The following is a 22,724-nucleotide window of genomic DNA, read 5'->3' as shown; positions in this document are numbered from 1 at the left end:
TGTAGGCTGTCTTCACATCCCTTTGCATCATGCACACTACAGATCTTGCCCATTCCAGTATGCAGAACACTATTTGGTAAGTGATCTTCCCAATGATGTTAATAGTAGCTTTCTGTAAAATGTGCACGGTAGTCCTGTCCTTATTCCTCATATGCTTTTGACCAGCATAAAGGTTTGTACAACGCCTAAGAGCAGCAACAGAAACACCTCTTCTTTGGAAACCCTGCTTTAGAACCCACTCAAAGGGCTCTTGCCGCCTGTTGTATTTTCACCGTACCTGATCACAGTTAAAGGCGTGGGCAGCGCAAAGCGAGGAGCTCAGCAATAGCGGCACTTTCTAATTCCAAATGGAAACCTTTAATGACTTCTGCCGAGAGCAATTATTCTCCCGCGCTTTGCATCAGCAGCGGCAGCCGCTAATCAGACGTACGAACCTAACGGCCAGTCTTTTGAGAAATGAGCTGTGCAAAAGATTACAAGCAAACACAGCCCAACTGTTCCCCGCAGGAGTTATATAAGACTCGTGTTTAGCACTTGCACACCGCTGCTCGTGATTTCTGGCTATCAGCACATCCCTCCGCTCCTGGGTCAATTGAAACCGCATTCCCCACCTGCACCGTCACAGCTTTCCAAAATGGGCAGCTTCTTGCGCCTTTTGCAAAGAGTCACGTGGTTTAGATGGGACGGTATAAAAGCAAAAGCAACAGACGGGTGGGTAGCACTTCCATTAACCGTTCACAGCTCTCCTTCCATGGTTTTAATTCGGTGGCTGAAGCTAACGATCAGAGGGAAAGTCGTTTCACGCAAGGGACATTTTTTTAAAAGCCAGTTAAGATGGATCTCCTCCATAGGAACGGGGTGCTCGTAATTCAGCATTTGCAGAAGGATTACAGGTCTTTCCAGGGTTTTTTGAACTTCATGTCGCATGTTGGAGATCCTCGGAATATTTTCTTAATTTATTTTCCTCTCTGGTTCCAGCTTAATCCCGTGGTTGGTACTAAAATGGTTTGGGCGGCCGTGATCGGCGATTGGTTCAATCTTATATTTAAATGGTAAGGTTAGTTGTTCCTTTGGAAACATCGTGGCATTTAGGATTTGGGGGCCTTTTAATAGGTTGGCTTGGAATGATGAGTCGACTGTTTTTTTTCTTTGACATCACCTCAGGACACTTAAGAATTTGGTTTTAGCAAAATAGGGGTGTTTTTCCTCTCACAATCATGCAAGGAGGATTGAAATAACCCCCTCAAAAATATGAGCCTTCGTTGGCTTCTAAGTAGTGTCCTGGGTTGTGTGTGTTCACCAAAGCATGTGTTTTCTCTGGCAGGATTTTATTTGGTCACCGTCCGTATTGGTGGGTTCAAGAAACAAAGATTTATCCTAACCAGTCCATCGCACGCCTCGAGCAGTTTCCTATCACATGTGAAACAGGGCCAGGTAAGAAATATTGGCAACTTCACGGGTATGCAGTTCCCAAACCGCTGTCAAATTTTAAAGAGAGTGTCAACATGCAATAGCCCGGAGAATCACGAAGTAAAACATTAGCAATCCCAATGTTTCCGTGAAGTGTGGAGACAAAAGGACCCAACTGTCTCATGACAACATTTCCTTCATAGCATTTACCTGTATTTTGGAAATATTCTTTTAACTATGAGGTTTCAGTTGTGGACTTGGGGAGTCATTTGCTTGTGACGTGAATTTACAAGAAGGAATAGTGATTGATGGGAGGGAGGGAATTCTGTCCACTGCTGTTGTCAGCATTGGTTCATCACAAGTTGTCATAGTCCTGCCCTATACTGCATTGCTTGGACTGCACCTGGAGTCCTGTGTGCAGTTCTGGAGGCCTCACTTCAAAAAGGACATGGACAAGATGTAGAGGGTACAAGGAGAGTGACAAGGAGGATCCAGGGCCTGGGGACCAAGCCCTATGAGGAAAGGCTGAGGGGAATGTTCAGCCTGGAGAAGAGGAGGCTGAGAGGGGACATGATGGCTCTCTTTAAGTATTAGAAAGTTTGTCAGAGGAGGGCAGGGAGTGGTTCCTGTTGGCAGCAGAGAACACGACCCACAGTAATGGGTTACGACTACATGTACTGGATAGATTGTGGGGGGCAGGATTCACAGTCAGAGTAGTTCAGCAGTGGAATTGGCTGTCGAAGAAGGTAGTGACCTCCTCCTCACTGGCAGTCTTCAAGCAGCGGCTGGATTGATACTTATCATGGATGCTTTAGGCCGATCCTGCTTCGAGCAGCTGGTTGTACTAGATGGCCTGTATGACCCCTTCTGACTCCATGACAAAGCCTCTTTTTTCTTTTCTCAAAACTTGAGGTTGCCGTAAAGTGGAGAATGCCACCTTTTTCACTTTGTGGGGATGGTTCATGTGGGAAAGCAAGCCTCTGCTAAGCTCTCACCAAGGTGGAAAGGGACTATTTTCCCACCTTGATCACTCCCACTCCCCCTCTCTTTGGCAAAAGCAGATCAGTGGACCGATGTGAGCCGAAGCAAAATGAACCTTGTAAGCTTCCAGAATTCTTTTTACAGAGATACATCTGGAAAGCACTAGATTCCTTGGAGAAGGAGTAGGGGTACAGATGTCAAAAATGACATTTAAGGCAACTGATGCGCCAGGAGTGGAAACTCCATTTCCGCACTGGAGGCTTCACGGCAGTCTGCAGGCTGGCGTTTGAGCCGAGACAGGTTGCCTCACCCCAGGTTGCCCGCATGGGGGAGCATTTGGCCCAGTGCACCTCATCCGCCCCCCGATTTGTGCTCCCGCGCAGGAGCCAGGGCAGCAAAGTTCCCACTGCAGAGACGGTCGTTCGATGTGCTATCCCCTTGGGCAAGAGAGAAAACTTCTGCACCATTTTGTCCTTTCCCAGGAAGCCCCTCAGGACATGCTATGGGATCCTCGTGCGTCTGGTATGTAATGGTGTCAGCAGCCCTCAGCTACAGATCGAGACAGAAAGATAAATCGGCAATTACTCTGCATAGGTCAGTCTCCTCCTCTGCTTTTAGTGAATTTATCCACGGGCCAGCGGGAGGGCACTGTTCAAATGCAAACAGGGGGTGGATTTTAAACTGTATTTAGGCAGCCTTGGTTTAAGGATTCACCGGCCCTGCAGCACCAGAACCAGTTTAAGGATTTGCTGCAGTACTTTAGCAGAGCATAACTGGCACCGTTACTTGTTCTGTGACAGCAGGGGCACCCTTACCATGGACAGCTGGAACTTTGGAAGCAGCTGAGAGCTCCTTGTTTCATTCTCGTGGTCCTCATATAAATATGAAGATCCCCCCCTCCCTAACAATCATAGTGTGAAGGCCCCGTAACCGTACAGCACCTGTAGGGCTCCTGGAACAGCAGAGCCCGTAGCATGTGCTACTAGTATAAATTGCCTCTGCTTTTAAGCCTCTTTCTTATGGATTGGTTTGAACAAAATAAAGTATGTAGCAGGTGTTTGGCTTTCTTATAGTATACCCACCTGGGGCCCCTTCCCGAATCACCCCCTTCAGGCCCATCACTGGCCATTATGGGAAGGGGGAACAGGTCAACATGGCCATATGTGATCATATTACCGGATAAAAGTTCAACGAATTTTAAAAATATATTAAAAATTAATTAACCCCCACCCATCTAGGAAACCCTTCCAGGGCCGTCAAAAAACCCCACGGTTTCACGAAACCCTAGTTGAGGAAGCCTGATGTAGAGAGTGAGGAGAGCTGAATAAAAAAGGAAGCAGTTTCTCACTATAGACAATATTGGTTTTGTATGACATATGGTTTGATTAGGACAATGTTATATGTTAGATTTCTAGGGGTGGGGGTTGTATTTAATGAAAATGGGATTTTTAAAATTAAAAGCTCGGACTTTGTTTTAATCCCCTCCCGTCCCCTGTCGTAGACTTGCCTGGTCTTTCCTGTGGAGCGTCTTCTGGATTATTCAGATCAGTGTGTGCGTCTCAAGAGTATTTATTGCAACTCATTTTCCCCATCAAGTCATCCTTGGAGTGATTGCTGGTAACACGGATTACTTCCTCCTTCTGTGGCACAGGGTTTGAAAAGTATGGCAGCGTGGGTTTAGATAGAATACAAACATTTAAGATCGATCCCAGCGAGGGGGCGTGCTTAGCCTGACATTTGTTGCAGGCAGGTATGCAGTATTCTGAAAATTATTTTAAAATTTTGGCTGCATCTTCTCAGGAGTTTATGTTGTGATGTCGTTGAGTCCATGGGTTCAGGAACACACAGACTCAAAAACACTCAAAAATGGTCCTCAGCAGGGCTGCATACACAACAGATGTGGAATGTGATGCATTGTGCAAGGTATTTTGGTTGCCAGTAAAATCTCAATCCACCATTGACAAACTGCTGTGTTGTCACAGGGTGTAGTCGTGTACATTATAACTGTTGGATGAGTGGACTTAGTTCACAACGGAATGCCTACAACCATTTCAGCTTTAGTGAGCGAAGTGAGAGTTCAGACTTCACTCACTTGATCAAAAAGAGAGGAGAAGCTACAAGGATAAACTAGTGCCAGAGGAAAGGAAGAAAAAGATCCCAGAAACAAGATTAGCTGCAAGGAGAATATTGAGAATAAGAACCAGAAGGAAGGATAAATAGAAGGAATATGAAGCTTTGGGGAAAAGAGAACACAGGATGAACAGAAAGCAAAGACTGAGTGGAATCTAATCTAATTGCGTCCATAGGTGTGAGGATTTCCACCTATGACGTGTAATTTCTGTTGGCAGAGTAAACACAGCAAAGATGCACAGCTTAAGTAAAGTGCAGATAAAGGTTTATACAAGAACTAACATACTTGATAGTAAAGAGGAGAGACATAGATAGTGTCCTGGCTACGTCACAAGCTGCGAAAGAAAGCATGACAAAGTGTGGAACGTCCAAGAAGAGGGAGCATATTGCCCTAAGAACAGCAATCTGGAGACAATGACACTTAACAGGAGAGAGAAGGTGCTGACCTCACTAGCCTATCTTCTTGTTGCCCCCTTCAGGGTCTTCTTCTTTGTCCACCAGATACTGCCTTCTCCAACAATTCTCCTGCCTTCCCCCTCCCACAGCAGCCCGAAATGCCCCCAGATGTGTATGAGCATACTTGGCTGTCATAAACTCATGCATGGTGGACAGCCAGGTATGATCATGGATAATGCCAGCACAAATTCCCATCAAACCCCCCTGACATCCACCGAAATCTGTGATCTTCCCAAGTTCCATCTGTCTCTGAAAATGCATAGAACGGGGATGATCAGAGTAGTACACGTATAAGGAATTTGGGTAACTCTGTGTTTCATGATAGTCGGTCACCAAATACAGAGGGATCCAATTTTAATGTTTAAAACAAACCCCACCCCCTTTTCTCCTTGAGGGAGAATGTCATGCAGGTTGACAGAGAAGCCTAGAGCGTCGCCTTGCCTCTTCTAATGAGACCCTTTCTGTTCTCAGGCATGCTCGTGGCAGAAGCGTTTGAGCATTCCCCGCCCGTTCAGAGAGCAAGTTTAAAAACATACATCAAGGCAAATGTCTTCCTTTTCTTCTCCGCCCTTGACTTTTACCTGGTTCTCAAACTCATTGATGTCGATCTGCTGTGGTCGGTTCCCAAGGCGAAGAAATGGTGCGCCAACCCAGAGTGGGTCCACATTGATACCACCCCCTTTGCCGGCCTGGTGAGAAACCTGGGCGTCCTCTTCGGCCTCGGCCTCAGCATCCATTCCGAGATGTTCGCGGCGAGTTGCAAAGCTAAAGGCGGCTCCGAGGGCAGTTTCCGGATGTGGTGCATCGTGGCTTCCTTGGCCGCGCTGCAGCTGTACAACGTTATCAAGATACCTACCCACTCAGAGTATTTGTTTTACGCCCTCTCCTTCTGTAAAAGTGCAGCTATCCCTCTCACCGTGGTGGCTTTGGTCCCGTATTGTGTCCGTGTGCTAATGAAACCAACGGGACGGAAAACTCCCACAGACGTCATGGTCAACTTGGGCTTGGAAAACCTAGGAGCTTCAAGGTTATACTGCGAATGACGGCTTGATCGGTTACTCTGCGTTTCTCATTTGAACGAGGGTGGCCAGGTTGGGAAATTCTCTGAGGACAGAGCCTGGGTAGGGGCGGGGGGAGCTCAGTGGGAATATGAAGCCATCTAGCTCACCTCCCATATCTGCCATTTCATCCTGGAGCAGTCTAGAGAGCAATTCTAATGCCAGGAGAAATCCAGGCCCCCACCTGTAGCTAGGTAACCCCATCGCTGCCATTCTGTGACATATTACCCAAAAGATTCTCATACCAGAAGGGCAAATGGCAAAGTCCTTGGTTGAATTCTGAAATTATCCATATGGCTATGTGATGGCCTGACCTTTTCACCACGAGGGAAGGCCATATGGATATGTGATGGCCTGACCATGAGGGAAGGCTTGGGCATAAGCGTGTTGAGGTGGCTGAAGCTTGTGGACATCTTTCCCCTCCCCCTTACTTGCCCATCCGCAATTAATGGTGCTCTGTCTGCTTGGTCCTCTACCCCAGCTCTACCAAATGGATTCTGGGTGGTTATATGTTCTGACTCCTACAGGATGTGGGTCACTCCAAGCCTCAAGCACATTGAACTAGGGTTGCTAGGTCCAGCTTGGGAAATTTCTCAAAGGCAAAGCTTGGGGAGGGTGGAATTTGGGGAGGGAAGGGAGATGCATGCAGAGTGATCTGTCCTGGATATTTCCTCTATCGTGAGGTAAACTGTTAGTTCCAAGTTTGGACTGTGAGGTACCAGAATTTCCATTTTCATACATTATTAACAGTGTTTTAGAGCAGGGGTCCTCAAACCCCGGTAAACGGCTCGGTACCGGGCCGCGAAGGCCATAGTACCGGGCCGCCAGCAGCCACGCCTGCCTCCCCCCCACAGCAAGGGGGGGGGAAGAGGGAGGCGCGGCCGCCGGCATGCCAGCGACGCAAACGCGCACGCATGGAGCTGCCGCGCATGCATGTTTGCGTCCCCTGCTGGCGAAAACGCGCATGTGCGTTAGCGCCACCTAGTGTTTGCGTGCAGCTGTGGCGGCCTGGCCGCCAGCTCTCTCCCACCCTTAACCCCTTTGGTAATTATTATCCCTGACAAAGATTCCCTGTCAGACTTTTCCCAGTAATCCTAATATCTTTGGCTATATGTATATATTTTAGCTTTCTGGGCAACCTAAGTGAGCTTGGGGTTCCGGTGAATCCTCCATTTTGACAGAGAGGTGTTCAAATGTCTCACTTCCAGATATTTTTCTAATGAGCTTGGACTGCACATGTCCCAAATTTCTAGTCTAAGGCTCATCATGTGACAATTTTATTTGCCCAGCCATCTAGATCAGATTGTAATTTCTCAGAAAAAAACAGTCTTCATATCATTTTTCAGTATGAGATGCACAAGCCATTGCTTATTCAACAATTAGTTTATCTACTTCCTCATTCTTATCAGTAGGGCATTATATTTTTGCACTGAACGTTGCTTGTAATTCCCCCTCCCCCCTGTATGAATGTTGACATTCTTCCTGCCTTAAATTGTACAATATTGAGGTTGCTTTTATACATTAAACCTCTACTTTCAATACAGTTGAGACTTCTGTATGTTTTAATTAAGCCATTAAGCATTCACCTCTGCACTTGGTAGTTATATGGAGCAACCATCGGGGCGAACCCCCCCCCAAAACAGCCAACCCATCCCACATGTATTTCGGGGGTCTGCTTTGTTGTGTCCGAGGCTCCTGTTGGGCAACAACATTCCTGAGTCTTAGTCCTCCTTGCAGCAATCGGTGAGTTGCTTTTATTCGATAAACAAGCTAACTGAAGGATGGAGAGAACATGTTGGGCTGTTGATAGATGATTTTGAGCTTCCATCCTCCTCGTGGTCTTCTGTGATCTTCCTAGTACTCAGTTTGCGTACTAGGAAAAATCCCCACCACCATCTCTTATATACTTGCTATTCACACATGTCTAGTCTCAGTGGAGCAACTAAAAGAATGCCGTATCCTTCCTCGATCTTACATTGAATAAAAAAGGAGTTTGCATCTATGTATGAGGAATGAAAACTAGGCATCCATCAAACACATTTTAATACCGATTTGAAGAGTGTAAAACCTGCAGATCTTTACAGGCGCATTTTCATCTATAGGCTAATATTAAAAACCATGGCTTTGTTTGCTTGCTTCTGAGCTTTGGCATCTCTCCTTACTTAATGCACCCTTATCTGTTTAGGAATGCGTTGGAGATAGCTTGGGGAGCACAGAACATTAAATGGACAGTATGATTATTTAATAGTAACAGTAAAATACTTATTTTAACGGGAAATTGCTGTAAGATGAAGCTGTATTCTGTGCTCAAAAATCAACTGAGGGCATAAATGTGGAATACTTTTAGAGAAGGATACATCAAGACATTTATAGCTGCATGGTTACATCTCTCTTTAAGAACACTTAATAGTGGGGGTTTAATTGATGGACTGATTCATTAAAAGGTAAAGGTATCCCCTGTTCAATTGCCGAGTCATGTCTGACCCTTGGGGTGACGCCCTCTAGCGTTTTCATGGCAGACTCAATATGGGGTGGTTTGCCATTCCCTCCCCCAGTCATTACCATTTTACCCCCCAGCAAGCTGGGTACTCATTTTACCGACCTCGGAAGGAGGGGAGGCTGAGTCAACCTTGAGCCAGCTGCTGGGATCAAACTCCCAGCCTCATGGGTAGAGCTTCAGATTGCATGTCTGCTGCCTGACCACCCTGCGCCACAAGAGGCTCTTGGACTGATTCATTTTGCACGCATAAAAACAACTGCTTCGGCAAAAGAAGACACTGGGTTGGATCCAGCCAGTTTCTTCACCTAGTCTCGCCTCATTCCCTTCTTTATTACAACGCTGGTTTCATGTGCCTCTTGCCTGCACAGATCCCATGAAATCCTAGCATATCCTTTCCGGTGAGCAAATGGGATACTTTCCTCCCCTTCTCAACAACAGAAAAGCTGGTTGGATCCAACTCATTCATATTCTTTTAAATAAATGTCTCATGTACATGTCTCAGCAGGCACCATTCCTTTGCAGGAGAACAGAGACTGTCACCATCTCTCTCTACCCTACCCAAAGGGATATGGAACTTAACCAGCTGACTGGTTCCAAGGCACCAGACTGGGTTTTATTAACCAGGGGTTTGTGAAACTCTAGGGTTTCTTGGGGGCCTCTTATGGCCCAGAGTTGTAAGGCAGCAGACATGCAGTCTGAAAGCTCTGCCCATGAGTCTGTGAGTTCGATCCCAGCAGCCAGCTCAAGGTTGACTCAGCCTTCCATCCCTCCGAGGTCGGTAAAATGAGTTCCCAGCTTGCTGGGGGGTAAACGGTAATGACTGGGAAAGGCACTGGCAAACCACCCCATATTGAGTCTGCCATGAAAACACTAGAGGGCGTCACCCCAAGAGTCAGTCATGACCTGGTGCTTGCACAGGGGCTATCTTTAGCTTTACTTTTAGGGTTTCTTGAGAGCCCTGGAAGGGTTTCCTGAATAATTGGGATTAATTAATTAATTAATTTTAAAAAGCATTTATTGGGTGAATCGATCGTATATGATACAGAGGCCAGCAATGGCAACCAGCTCTGAACATCCCGTGTCTTGAAAATCCATGTCAATGTCAGTAGCGTTCTCATTTGTGACATTCTAGAATCAAGTGAACTTTCGGCCATGCTCCCCAAAATGGTTTTCACACGTCCTCCAGCAAGCAGTGAGAACGCCTCATTCAGAAGGGGCTGGAATGTCACCTTGGACATTTAATTTGCACGGCTTGAACAGTTCTGACTCAGACCAGAACTCTGGGGAATTCTCTCTGGATCCTGACGGTCACAGTCCCAATTATGCTCTTTTCTCTTAGCCGTGCTGTCTGTAAATGGCTAATAGCAACACAAGAGATTTCTGGTTATTTTTAATGTCATTTGGTAGTGTGACTGTTTCCAAATGAAGTCAGAAATAATTAACGGATTGTGTTTACAGAAAGATTCCTCCATCCCACACAAAAACTGCATAGAACGAGTGGGGGTGATGGGTTGCTTTCAATGTGAAGAGGTATTTAACTTTTTTTTTTTTTTAAGATCCTTATTTCAGAGAGTATTCTGTTCATACAATAGATGTCATTTATATAGGACTCACAAACTATCCATTGATTTTTAAAAAATGAGACCTACTGAATAATATCAAAAGACTTTATAAGCAACGCCAATAGAGGTTTATTTTTTTGTAAATGACTGTGGCCATATCTACAGTCACAATTTCTCTGTGCCTTATCAGAAGATGCTCACTCTGGGTTTAAACAATTCCTTTGAAGACTTCCCAAAACAACCACATCTTTTAATTAAACATTTATTGCTGCTTATTGTGATTTTCATCAAAATGAGCGAGGGACCAAATGGGTCATTGTTGTGGTCTATCCCCTCCCCCCAAATTAACAGAATATCTTGACTTGCCTGACTCCAGGTTTGCCAGTCTCCAGGTGGTGCGTGAAGATCTCCTGGGACTACAATTGATCTCCAGTTGACAGAGATCTGTTCACCTGGCAAAAATGGCTGCTTTGGAGGATGTGTTGCATGGCATCATACACTGCTGAGGTCTCTCCCTCCCCCAACCCAGTCCTCCTCAGAGCTAATTCCCAAAATCTTCAGGTATTTCCTAAACTGGAGCTGGCAATCCTATCAGATCTCTAAGGCAGTGGGCCCTGTATTAGGTACACCTTGTTCTTCTCCATCACACGATCCAAATAGCTTTGCAATGCCCTAAGGCAGAATCAGCTCTTCTGCCTCTTAATGGCTAGCGAGGCAGGTGGAAAGAGATACAGAAGGTGGGTCATTCCTTACATCATAGGGCGGCCTTTCTTAACTTTTTTAGCATTGAGAAACCCCTGAAAAACTCTTCAGCCTTCAAACACCTCCAGATACTGCAGAATACGATTGGGGAACATAGCTGTGTACACGCCCACCTGGGGCTCCTCCCCTTCCCACCCCCTCCAGGCCTATCATTGATCCTTTTGGGAAGGGTGGGTGGTTCACCATGACCATATATGATCATGTCACCTAATAATTTTAACAATATATGTAGAACTAATTAACTTGCACCCTTCCAGAGCCATCAAGAAACCTTAGGGTTTCATGAAACCCTGGTTGAGAAAGCCTGTCATAAGGAGTTGTCCACTCCAGGCTGGAAATCCCTGGAGAACTCCAGACTCTGACAACCCTACACTTTACTGCCAGCTGCCTCCTGTGCAGAAATGAATTGGAAAACATCCTTATACAAGAACTCCTTCTGATCTGACAAATGCATCAAACTTGATCCCAAAGTTTGTTCTTCCCGATACTATGGGCAGAAGGTTATTATCTTTAATTGTTTGGTTTTCATCAAAGTCTGCCTTGTTCTATGGGATGAATACAACCTGATCAAGGCTTTTAAATATACTTTAAAGGTTTAGACTTTTATAATATTTAAAAAACCTGACTGTAGTAATAGCTACCATGGAGTCTTTTCCCCCCAGGTGGGCACCTAAAACTCCATGCTTCAAAACCGAAGACAAAAGATATAGCTTGGCAAGGGATTGATAAACTTAAAATGAATATAGTAAAATAGGGCTGCTAGCAGATGACGTTTGAGGGCAAAACTAGAAATTAAAAACAAGTCGCCAAATCCAGACAGTGTAAATTCAAGTGCACGAGGTCATTTGGTCCCTATTTTATCATCACAGACTGTTTGGCAGGTTTGGTAGAGAGAGAGAGCATGACTAGCTTGAGACACCATTACAAACTCCAGACCAATTGGGAGGGTTGGACATGTGAATGTGTGTCTTCCGGATCCTAGTTCCAACACTGTAACCAGTATACTCAGCTGAATAAATACAAATATATAGAACAAGCCGTGCTGGGGTAAAATCAGCAAGGGAAGTCCTGCCTCACCAAGCATTTGGAATTCTTACCAGCGAGAAACACAGTAATGGGATGATCCAGTAGAAATAATAGTCCTAGACCACCCAAAAGGCTTTTGGTAATTTCTGAATCACAATAAATCATGGCACTCATGGAACAGGAAGACATGTTAAAATATCTCTCAGAGGGTACATAAATATTTTAAAATATGGAAAAATGCTAAGCATGATAGTTTTATTAGGATGGGGGTTCCAAAAGGAGCTTTTGAGTGTCACAAAGCTCTTCCTTAGGTAGTTATTAAAAAAGAGAAAGTGGGAGGTGAAGACAATCAATATTGAAAGTAAAAAAGCTAGCAGGTTCTCTTACACTACTTGAACGATATATTGATCCCTTGTAAGATTTATTTATTTATTTATTTATTTATTTAGATTTATATACCGCCCTCCCCGAAGGCTCAGGATATAAAAACGGGAAGCAGAGGGAAGGGATCAGTAGGTTTCAGAAGGGAGGGAAGCAAGCAGCGACGGCTGAACAGGAAGCGATGCTATTAAGAATGTTTATAAATAACCTTAGACACAGGGAAGAGAAGTAAAAGTGGCTGACTTTCCAGATGACACCAAATTATTATGGTAATTTGGTAAAAACCCAGGTGAACTCCAGGCAGAGCTACCAAGAAGGGGATGAGTGAACAGGGAACAAATGGGAGGATTTGACCAAGGATAATAGGGAATACCCTGACACTGGATGGCCAAGGCTAACACAATGTCATGAGTTGTCTTCAGCTAAGCAGGGCTGGCCTTGGTCACCAAGGACTACCAAGGTCGTGATGCAGAGGCAGGCTATAGCAAACCCCCCTCTGTTAGTCTGTTGTCTTGAGCAGTGGTCCCCAACCTGCAGTCCACGGCCCGGTGCCGGGCCGCGAAGGCCATGGCGCCGGGCTGCGGCTCCCTCTCCCCGCCCCCCCCCGCAGTAAAAAACTTCCCAGGCCGCAAGCTTGCGGCCCGGGAAGCTTCTTACTGTGGGAGGACGGGGAGAGGGAATCAGGGCCGGGCCGTGCAGGCGCGGCCCGCAGGCGCGGGCGTGGCCCGCAGGCGCGGCCCGATGCCCTGCCGGTCCCCGGCCTCAGAAAGGTTGGGGACCACTGGTCTTGAGAACTGTGACTTGATAGGGAGGGAAATAAAAATAGAGGAAGGCAAACTGGGGCAATCCTGCCCTCACCCCAGATTTACATATGTCTTGATGGGGTGCAGTTGGCTGTGACTGTCCAAATCTACAAATATGCTATACTACAAACATGCTATAAGATGTTGGAATATGCAAGATCTGCAGGGTGCAGAATATAAAGGGTGTCCTGCAGGGGCCAACAGGGGAGATGTATATTGCCTCCTGAACAGTTGTTGATCAAAAAAAATGAGTGCCAACAACAGTTAGAATAGTTAGTTAGGTCTCTTTCTCTTTCTATACACAGTTGTTTCTCTTCATAAATAAAACTATGTTATTCTTTAAGCAGCCTAGCACCTTGCTGTCTCGGCATATTCATACTCTGCAGGCATAAGAAGCATTCACTGTTCCAAAGGTTTTTCCCTATTTGTCTTTGCTGATGCCGTTTTTTTCACTCGTTCTGATTCAGCACTCAAAATAACTTTACTGCCAATGACTTCATTTCTGTCGCATGAACGTAAAGATGCTAATTTATTAATAAATAACATTAGCAACATTGATTTATTAATGGATTTATCATTTATTAATGTGTGCATGATTTATTTATTCCATTTGTACCCCATCTGTCTCCCCCCATGGGGACCCCAAGTGGCTTACATAGCTTTCACAACAACCCTGTGAGGTAGATTAGGTTGAGAGTTTGTGACTGGTCCAAAGTCACTCAGCGAGCTTCCGTGGCAGAGTGGGGATCCCAGCCAGGGCGTGGTGGGTTTGGTGGAGCCCTCAGATTCTAGTCAAGCACTTTAACCATGACACTACATTGTCTCTCACAGGCATATCAGTTTCCAAGCAGATCTTGCTTTCTTCATACCTTTATGCTATTGTGTAATAGCAATTACTAATTTTTCTTTAAGGCTTCAAAATGCCCTCTGGTGGCAAGGGGGAACACAAGGGAAATTCACCTAAAACTCTCCATATGGGATACTCTGTTGCTTCTTTTCATCTGCAGCACTGATAACCAGAAAACCCTTGGTACATGGATGCAGCCCACAATGGGTTAAGCAATATGCTGAAGAATTCAGCCATAACTGGTCCAGAAAGAGGTTTTGCTCGTGTAAACCTACAGAATAGCGCAGCCTTCTTTGTGTAACATAGGCACTGTGGACATTTTCATACCGGCCTCAGTGTACCCCTCAAGAAGAGCATCTTTGACTTCAGGGTTTCTGTAGCTGCTCAGCTGATGGGTGCCCCAGTGGTGACAAGAGTGTAGTATGCCCCTTTCTGGGCCATCAGTTCTTCATGGGTGCCCTTTTCGACAATCACTCCTTGCGACATGACAGCTATGATGTCGGAATGCTGGATCGTGGACAACCGGTGGGCTATGACGATGCAGGTGCGGCCTTCCCTGGCTTTATCCAAGGCCGCTTGGACGGTCTGAGGACAAAGGACAACGTTTAAGAATTAAGGTCTGCAAGATGAATCATTGTCGTTTCTATGAATGCCATGGTGGACACCACACATGGGGTTCCCAGTGCTTCTTTCCCAAAGGATCTCTACCCCAAAACAAAGAACCCAACCTGCCTTTCTTCCATCGCACTGGAGCAGGAGATACTTCGAAACAGTACAGCCGTCATAATTAGGGTTGTGCGCTTTGGGGCAGTTTGGCCGCCTTGGCAATCACTGAAGCCCGAGGCAGCCAGCGCAGTGGCACAAAGAGGAAGGATTACAGCGACGGTGGCGTGCCAGCCAGCCTCCTCTCCGTGCCATGGTGCTGGCCTCCTATGCACCACTTCAGGTTTTGGTGATCGTGAGGCAACTGAACCATGCCGAAGCACACAGCTCGAGTCATAATCTTTGGATCTGCAGAGAGCACCCATTCAAGAAAAAGCTGGCTCTGTTGTGAAAGATCGCTCAGCGTGAAACTTCCCAACGTTTTATGACTTGCCTCAATCCCCACGGAAGCCATTACTTATTCTTAGGATTCCAAATGTAACTACAGATTCAGCAAGGCTGTGGCGCCCTGATTTACCAAAGATGGCGATGATTAGTTAATAATATGAATAGATACACAGCCAAATGTGTCGGTATTACATCTTGGATGCTGTTTGGGCTGCCAATCCCTTAATGGGGTGGGGAATCGCTCACCCCGAAATTATGTTGTCTATTGGCACTAAAAGCAGTGATGGGAGATTTTTTTTAATGCAGCCTCCTATATTTAGAAGAAGAAGAAGAGTTGGTTCTTATATGCCGCTTTTCTCTACCCAAAGGAGTCTCAAAGTGGCTTACAGTCGCCTTCCCTTTCCTCTCCCCACAACAGACACCCTGTGAGGTGGGTGAGGCTGAGAGAGCCCTGATATTACTGCTTGGTCAGAACAGCTTTCTCAGTGCTGTGGTGAGCCCAAGGTCAACCATCTGGCTGCATGTGGGGGAGTGCAGAATCGAACCCACACTCCTAACCACTACACCAAACTGGCTCTCAGTGAGCCAGTGTGAGTTCTTTACTGTGAGTTCTTACTGGAAGTGACACAGAGTCGCTCTAGGAATTGCCAGAAAAATCTATGATTTTACCATAGAGTTTACAGCTATTCCTAGAACTAACCTTTGTCATTTCCGGTCAGAATTTCTAGGTAAGGACAGTCTATGAGGCTGTATTTAAAGAAAATTCTCCGGGGATGCTGCCTTCCCCCCAGCCCTAGATGTTCTTAATGGCAAGAATGAACTCAGTCTAGATATGGTAAGTAACTTCTCTAACCCTCTCAGCAATAGTTTCCTGGTTGGTACAGAAAAGTTAGGAGCTTATGATGAAGAGAAGACAAAAACGTCCAAGTCCCATAAGTACACAGTGCAGAATAGAGAGCCAGCTTTGATCCAGTTAATAATTACCTTGATAGCACACTTGCTGCTGCACTCTACCTCCCCCCCTCCGGTTTTTGGGTGTCAGTCATATGAAGGCTTCGGTGAAGGGCTAAGAGTTTCAGCCAGCATATCTAACTCCATACCTGTTCGCTTTCTGTGTCCAGTGCAGATGTGGCCTCATCCAGCAATAGGATCTTGGGATTTCGGACGATGGCTCGTGCAATCGCAATGCGCTGTTTTTGCCCCCGAGAGAGAAGGGAACCCTGAGCACCAACATTAGTGTCATATTTCTGGAAGAAGAAGAAGAGTTGTTTTTAATACCCTTCTTTTCACTACCCAAAGGTGCCCTAAAGTGGCTCACAAACACCACCTTTCCGTTCCTCTCCACACAACAGGCACCCTATGAGGAGAGGGCTGAGAGAGCTCTAAGATAACTGCTCTGTGAGAACAGCCCTAAGAGAAGTGTGAGTAGCCCAAGGTCACCCAGCTGACTGTATGTGGAAGAGTGGGGAATCAAGACTGGTTCTTCAGATCAGAGTCCACCGCTCTTGAACCACTACTTCAGGCTTTCTCAACCAGGGTTTTGTGAAACCCTGAGGTTTCTTGATGGCTCTGGATTTACTAAACAGGTGGAAGTTAATTAATTTGTATATATTTTAAAAATGTGTTAAACATTTATCAGGTGATATGACTATATATGGTCATGTCAACCCACCACTCCCAAAATGGCCAATGATGGGCCTGGAGGGGGTGAGAAGGGGAGGGGCCCTGGGTGGGCGTGTCCACAGCTATGCTTCCGATTCATATTCTGCATGATTGTGCCACTTTTGGGGTCTCTCGAAGCCTGAAGCATGTTTCAGGGGTTTCTCAGTGGTAATAAAGTTGAGAATGGCTGCAGTACACCATGTTGGCTCTCTGGAAGGCAAACACTGGCTGAATGTTAAAAGACTACATTAATTACTGAAATAATACATAGAACTGGAAAACTATCACATGTAGGAAAAACAACAGGAGTCCTTTAGAACTCTTATTTCTATTTTATTGGCGAAGCAAGGTACTCAGAATTAGGAAAATTGTCACTGGAGCAATATTCTTGTGAGAATAATTCAGTGGCTCATTTAAGAAGGGAGATATCTATGCATATTAGCATGGAAAACACAAATTAGTCTCTTAACCATCAATTCTGCATATGTACATTTCTGTGTCTAGAAACAGACCTTAGTTTTGTCGTATCCTTTTTGGAACGTGACTATGCTAATTTCCTTGACTTTCTCTGTTCTGACCTAGGTCACACTCAGTGACCTGGGCCACACCAACCACTGGCTGTCCTGCCCACCTAGCAAAGGAAGGACCATTTGGTCACTAGGCCTCTCTCAGTCTGCTAAATGCTAACCAGGGTACAACAAACATGTGGACTTGGACGACGACTCTGTTTGCAGAGTAAATAGCGCCATGTGCCAAGCCGTGCAGCAAGATCTAAAATTGCTTGCATGGGTCAAACCTGAAAGAGTTCTTTCTTTTCCTCTGGTTGCCATATTTCAGAAATAAGACAGGAATGGAGGGACTGGCAGTAATCAAAATGAGACAGGTCAATGTTCCGGAGGGTAGAAGAGCTGGTCTTTAAAAAGAAACAACAACCCAATTTTCCCTCCCTGAAGGAGTCCCAAAGTGGTTATAAAACCTTTTCACTTCCTCTCCTCACACTGGGCACCCTAAAATCAGAGTCCAGTAGCATCTTTATGAACAAAAAAGATTTATTCAAGGCGTGAGCTTTCGAGTGCAAGCCCTCTTTCATCATTCTTAGTCTGATGAAGGGTGCTTGCACTGGAAAGCTCACGCCTTGAATAAATCTTTGTTGGTCTTACTGGTGCTACTGGACTCTGATTTTATTGCGCTACTTCAGACCGACACGGCTACTCATCTGAACCAGACACCCTGTGAGGGAGGCTAACAGTCTCAGATGTTAAATTTCTGGCCTCAGCATCTCAGTCTTGCAAGCTCTCAGGAACTGTTGAACATCCCAAAGAGTCCCTGATCCCTCCAGGAAGAGCATCCACCAGCCCTGGTCAAGGCCATCCTCATCCCTTTTGGGCAAGGGATCCTGAGCAAATTCTGATCTTCTGACCTAAGGGCTCTTTGGAGGGGACGGCGAAAGAGACAGTCCCACAGATACAAGGGTCCCAGACCGTTCAGGGCCTTAAATGTTAATGTCAGAACCTTGAATTTGATTCGGTCTCCAATCTGGAGCCCCTTCAGCTGGGAGAGCACTGGTCCAATATATGTGCTCTCCACTGAATTTGCCTTCTGGACCAGGTAGAACTTCTGGATCAGCTTCAATACTGACTGCTACCAGAGTTAAGGGGGAACAATGCTTACATCCGGAAGTGACATGACAAAGTCATGAAGTTGGGCCTTCTCCGCTGCTGCAATCACTTTATCCATAGAAATGTCTCTCGTGTTGTCACCATATCTGATATTGTCAGCGATGCTGCAGTCAAACAGCACAGGTTCCTGGGAGACGATGCCGATTTTAGAACGGAGAAAATGGACATTGACGTTCCTGCTGTCGTGCCCGTCGATCAACTGCATGTCAAAAACATGAAACACGTAACGTTTACTTATTTATTCATTTGATTTCTATACTGCCATCCCATAAGGCTCAGGACGGTTTACAGAAAATGTCATGAATATACATAGAAATCTAACAGAAGAGTGGTTTCGAAATTGAACACAAAAAATTATAAAAAATAAATACTACAACAGATTCACAGTGTGACAACAACTCTCAACTTTAACATGAACCCATAAGAGGTCAGCATGGCTCAGATCATGGAGGGGGTGTTTGGTGGACCAACAGATGTTGTTGAGTCAGCTAGTCTCAATCATATGCCTGGTGGAGGAGCTCCCTTTTACATGCCCTTCAGAATTGTGGTAGTTCAGGAAGAGCCCTGAACTCTTCAGGGAGCTCATTGCACCAGGTGTGGGCCAGGACCAAGAAGACTCTGGCCCTGGTTGAGGTCCGGCCTGCTTCTTTGGGGCCAGGGATCACTAGCCAGTTGGCAGTGGCAGAGTAATAGAGACTGTGTTACTGCACGGGAGGCATTGTGCCAGGCTGGGGCCTGGTTTTTGGTCTGGCCTGGTTGCCCAGAGTCTTCCCATGACCACATGGGATAGCAGTTGGCCCACTTCCACCTGTTCACCCCAGAATTTTGCTACTGCACTGTAGCTGATAAAAGAAGGTTGGTTCTTATATGCCGCTATTCTCTATTGCTCAAAGCAGCTTATAATCACCTTCCCTTTCCTCTCCCCACAACAGACACCCTGTGAGGGAAGTGAGTTTGAGAAAGCCCTGACATTACTGCTCAGTCAGAACTGCTCTATCAGGGCTGTGACTAGCCCAAGGTGACCCAGCTGACTGCATGTGGAGAAGGAGTGGGGAATCAAACTTGCCAGATTAGAAGTCTGCGCTCCTAACCATTACACCAAGCTGACTCCTTCCTGCTTTACGTGTCAATCATTGTCACATGGCAAAAACTACCAATCATCTTTTGTTGCATTTCAGCATTCAATCTTCCCACTCACCCCTTCCAAGGCTGAGATCAATCTGTTTTTTTTTAAGAAACACTATAATGAAATCCCAATGCAGTCCCCTTCCCCTCCCCTTTCCAGGGGTCTTGAACAAGCCATAATTGCTTCATCCTCCTCGATTGTAACTCAGCGAAAAGAATGGCTGGGTAAAGTCCCACCCCCATCCTGCAGCATGGCATAGCAGCATGGGTCAATTGCCACTTTTTCTCTACAATTCTTTAAAATGGTGGTTCGTTGCTCCAGGCAGTTTGCTTCAAAAAAAATAAAAGACCCGTCCCTGGGAGAAGGGAGATGGAGGCGGGTGTGAGGGTGCCTACTGGAGGCGGAGATGGCACTACTTTGGCTCTACACATTTCCTTGGCATGTGGCTTGCTGATTGCTCTCCTTTAGCTTGTGCTTTTTAGCTTGGGGAATCCACTTTATGAGATTCCCCAGCTAGCACTTTAAAATGGAGGATGTAGCTACCAGTTTGCTGCTTGGACACTGGATGTTGGCTACGTCATGCAAAACGCAAAAAATATGGCGTCTGCAGAAGGTAAGCATTTCACTATATTTATTGGGTGCGGAATGGCCCTGTATATTAACTTGTACTTAGTTCAACTTATGCTGATTATTATGCCCCAACTTGGATAGCCCAGGCTAGCCTGATTTTGTCAGATCTTAGAAACAAAGAAAGCTCAGTCATAAGTATTTGGATAGGGACACCACCAGGAAATACCGGTGTCTCTATAAAGAGGCCAGCAATGGGAAGCCACCTTTGAACATCTCTTGCCTTGGAAAGCCTACAGGGTTGCCATAAGTCAGCTGCAGCTTGATTGGGGAGAAATTCTGATTAAATGTAAACATTTCTTAAGGACTGCTGGTGTTCAATCCATACAGAATCTCTCCATTCCAGCGACGTGGGTAGAATTAAGGAGGTGAAGAATTCGCCTAATCTCCCTTGGCTATCTAGCATGAATGAGATTGCCTGGAAGATTCTACACCATCAACCAAGCTTTCTCAACCAGGGTTTCGTGAAACTCTGCGGTTTCTTGATGGTCCTGGAAGGGTTTCCCAAATGGGAGGGAGTTCACTGATTTTTAATATATTTTTTAAAATGTGTTAAACATTTATATCAGGTGATACGGCCATATTTGACTGTCAACCCAGGCAAGTCTGCTTACCACCTTTCCTTCGTCAGGATCATAAAAACGTTCCAGAAGTTGGACACTGGTACTCTTCCCACAGCCGCTGCTGCCCACAAACGCAAGGGTCTGTCCGGGTTTCACAGACACTGAGAGGCCTTTGAGCACTTGAATGTCTGGCCGGGAAGGATATGTGAATTTACAGTTGAGGAAATCAATGCTTCCGCGGAAATTGTCCTGATGGTACAAAGACAGAGTGGAAATGCTGGCTCTAACTGGAAATACAAACGAAGCTCAAAAGGAAATGACAATGCTATAATTGTTCTTAGTGCTGCCAACCAATTCATGCTTTTGATCCATAAGTGAGGTAGCTTTCGAATGATTAATAGACAAAACTGAAATACATTTTGCATGTTGCAAAATCTCAAGGACATTCCCTGACTGAAAATTCTGAAGTTGCTATAATGTTGCTGATTAAAAATCTATACTACTGTTCAGCGGCAGAAAGAGAGGCTATCATTCATATATTCTTTTGAACAGATTTGGGAGGATTCAATATTTCTTTTCCAGTAACAACTCAGACTGACAGTCAGTTTAAAAAAAACACATTTCATCCCCATCGGGGCAGTGGAAAGTTCAGAGTCAATTGATGACATTCAATGCCCTGGTCACCTTCAACCTCTGATGGTAACACCATTAAGAGGAGTGACTTAGCTGCCTCCTACTAAAAGACTAACTATTGGGTCATGTTGGGTGGAAGTTGAAATTGACCGTAATCTTCATGTTTCTTTCACATGAAATTTGTCACCTGAAAGCAGAAGCCTACTTAGGTCTGTATAGCCTTCCAAGCTATAGCCTTTTTGAGCATCCTAAGCGTTCCCTGTTGGATCACACCAGAGTCCAGAATGCTATTTCACAGAGTGGCTAACCAGTGGCCCTGAAAGGCCAACAAACAGGGCCTAGGGACCAAGGCCTACCTATAATGCTGCCTCCTAAGTCTGGAGTTCAGACAAGGTGGCCAGCTCTGGGATGGGAAATACCTGGAGACTTTAGAGGTGGAGCTGGGAGTGGGCAGGATTTGAGGTGGGGAGGGGACTCAATGGAGTTATGGAATCCACCCTCCAAAAATGAGCTGTAGAACTGGAGATCCCCAGGCCCTACCCAGGGAATGACATCCTTACGTTCAAAGGTTTACACTCTAGATGTGGTGATTCCTCACTGAATCACACTGGCCTCTTAAGGAACCTCTTGGGGGACTTTGCTTGTTGTCATGCCCACCATTAAATCTGAGGCCTAACTTTCCCCGAGTCATTGTCCGCAACCAATCAGTTAAAACGTGGACGCCCAACCATCACCACTTCTTAAAACACATGCTGCACATCACGTAGCAGTTGGGTGTCCAACAGAACTACAGCCGGGGAAAGCAAAGCAAAACGAAGGAGAACACATTTCCTCGTTTCTTGTACGGGTGTGGCTGATAAAGTTCTAAAGATGACGGCAGCCCGTTCAGCCACAGGGGACAAAGAACAAAGCCGCAGAATCTGATCTGTCAAGAAAAGCTTGGAAAATGCCAGGCTCTAAATTAAGACGTTCAATGGTACAGTTTGACATGTGTTGTGACACTCCTTCCATCGCAGTCGCTGAAGCCGCACTGGAACAAGGTGAACATTCCGTGCCACGTCTCCTGAGTCATTCTTGTCCTTCTGATGATACACTCAGCATTCAACGGGGGGTGGGTGGGTGGGTGGGGAGAAAGTGCTTCAGGATTTCTATTATACTGTTACGGTAAGCGTTGCCTGACTTCCTGGTATTTGCCTTATTGCAAAGGAGAATCAGACTGCGGAAAAGATACCCGTGGTTTGCTCTGCTGTGCCTCCAAAGGAGTGCATGAAGAATTGTTCGCGAGGAATGAAAATGAAAAGCGGGGGAGATATTGGGGACTGCGGGAGGACGAGGGATGGGGAAATATAGCAACCAAATGGTTTTTTGTACTTTCTGTATACCTTAATATTTTAATAAAAATGCTAGTTAAAAAATAAAATAATTATTCGCTGCAGCTTTCTGGCTGACAGCAGGTTTGGAAGGGCAA

The 22,724-nt window shown here is 45.7% G+C and overlaps 2 protein-coding genes across 4 annotated transcripts in view; one reads left to right on the top strand and one right to left on the bottom strand.

Moving 5' to 3' along the window:
• Positions 1–834: 834 nt before the first annotated feature.
• Positions 835–7,516, top strand: G6PC2 (glucose-6-phosphatase catalytic subunit 2). Its single transcript, XM_077318918.1, has 5 exons — positions 835–1,052; positions 1,325–1,434; positions 2,874–2,985; positions 3,893–4,008; positions 5,449–7,516. Exons 1-5 carry the CDS (start codon positions 835–837, stop codon positions 6,018–6,020), a joined length of 1,128 nt encoding a protein of 375 aa, XP_077175033.1. The 3' UTR covers positions 6,021–7,516.
• A 6,111-nt stretch (positions 7,517–13,627) lies between these two features.
• The window catches only part of ABCB11 (ATP binding cassette subfamily B member 11), a 107,549-nt gene continuing 98,452 nt past the window's right edge, over positions 13,628–22,724 (bottom strand). For all 3 annotated transcript variants that reach the window (XM_077319800.1, XM_077319799.1, XM_077319801.1), the window contains 4 exons: positions 20,675–20,872; positions 18,300–18,506; positions 16,067–16,213; positions 13,628–14,501 (listed from right to left, as the gene is read on the bottom strand). In XM_077319800.1, the coding sequence (XP_077175915.1) occupies positions 14,301–14,501; positions 16,067–16,213; positions 18,300–18,506; positions 20,675–20,872 (753 nt within the window). In that variant the 3' untranslated portion in view covers positions 13,628–14,300. The remainder of the gene's footprint in view (positions 14,502–16,066; positions 16,214–18,299; positions 18,507–20,674; positions 20,873–22,724) is intronic.

The sequence above is a fragment of the Paroedura picta genome, chromosome 2 (assembly GCF_049243985.1).
Source record: "Paroedura picta isolate Pp20150507F chromosome 2, Ppicta_v3.0, whole genome shotgun sequence".
Lineage (NCBI taxonomy): Eukaryota > Metazoa > Chordata > Lepidosauria > Squamata > Gekkonidae > Paroedura > Paroedura picta.
This window is presented reverse-complemented; position numbering and strand designations above follow the sequence as displayed.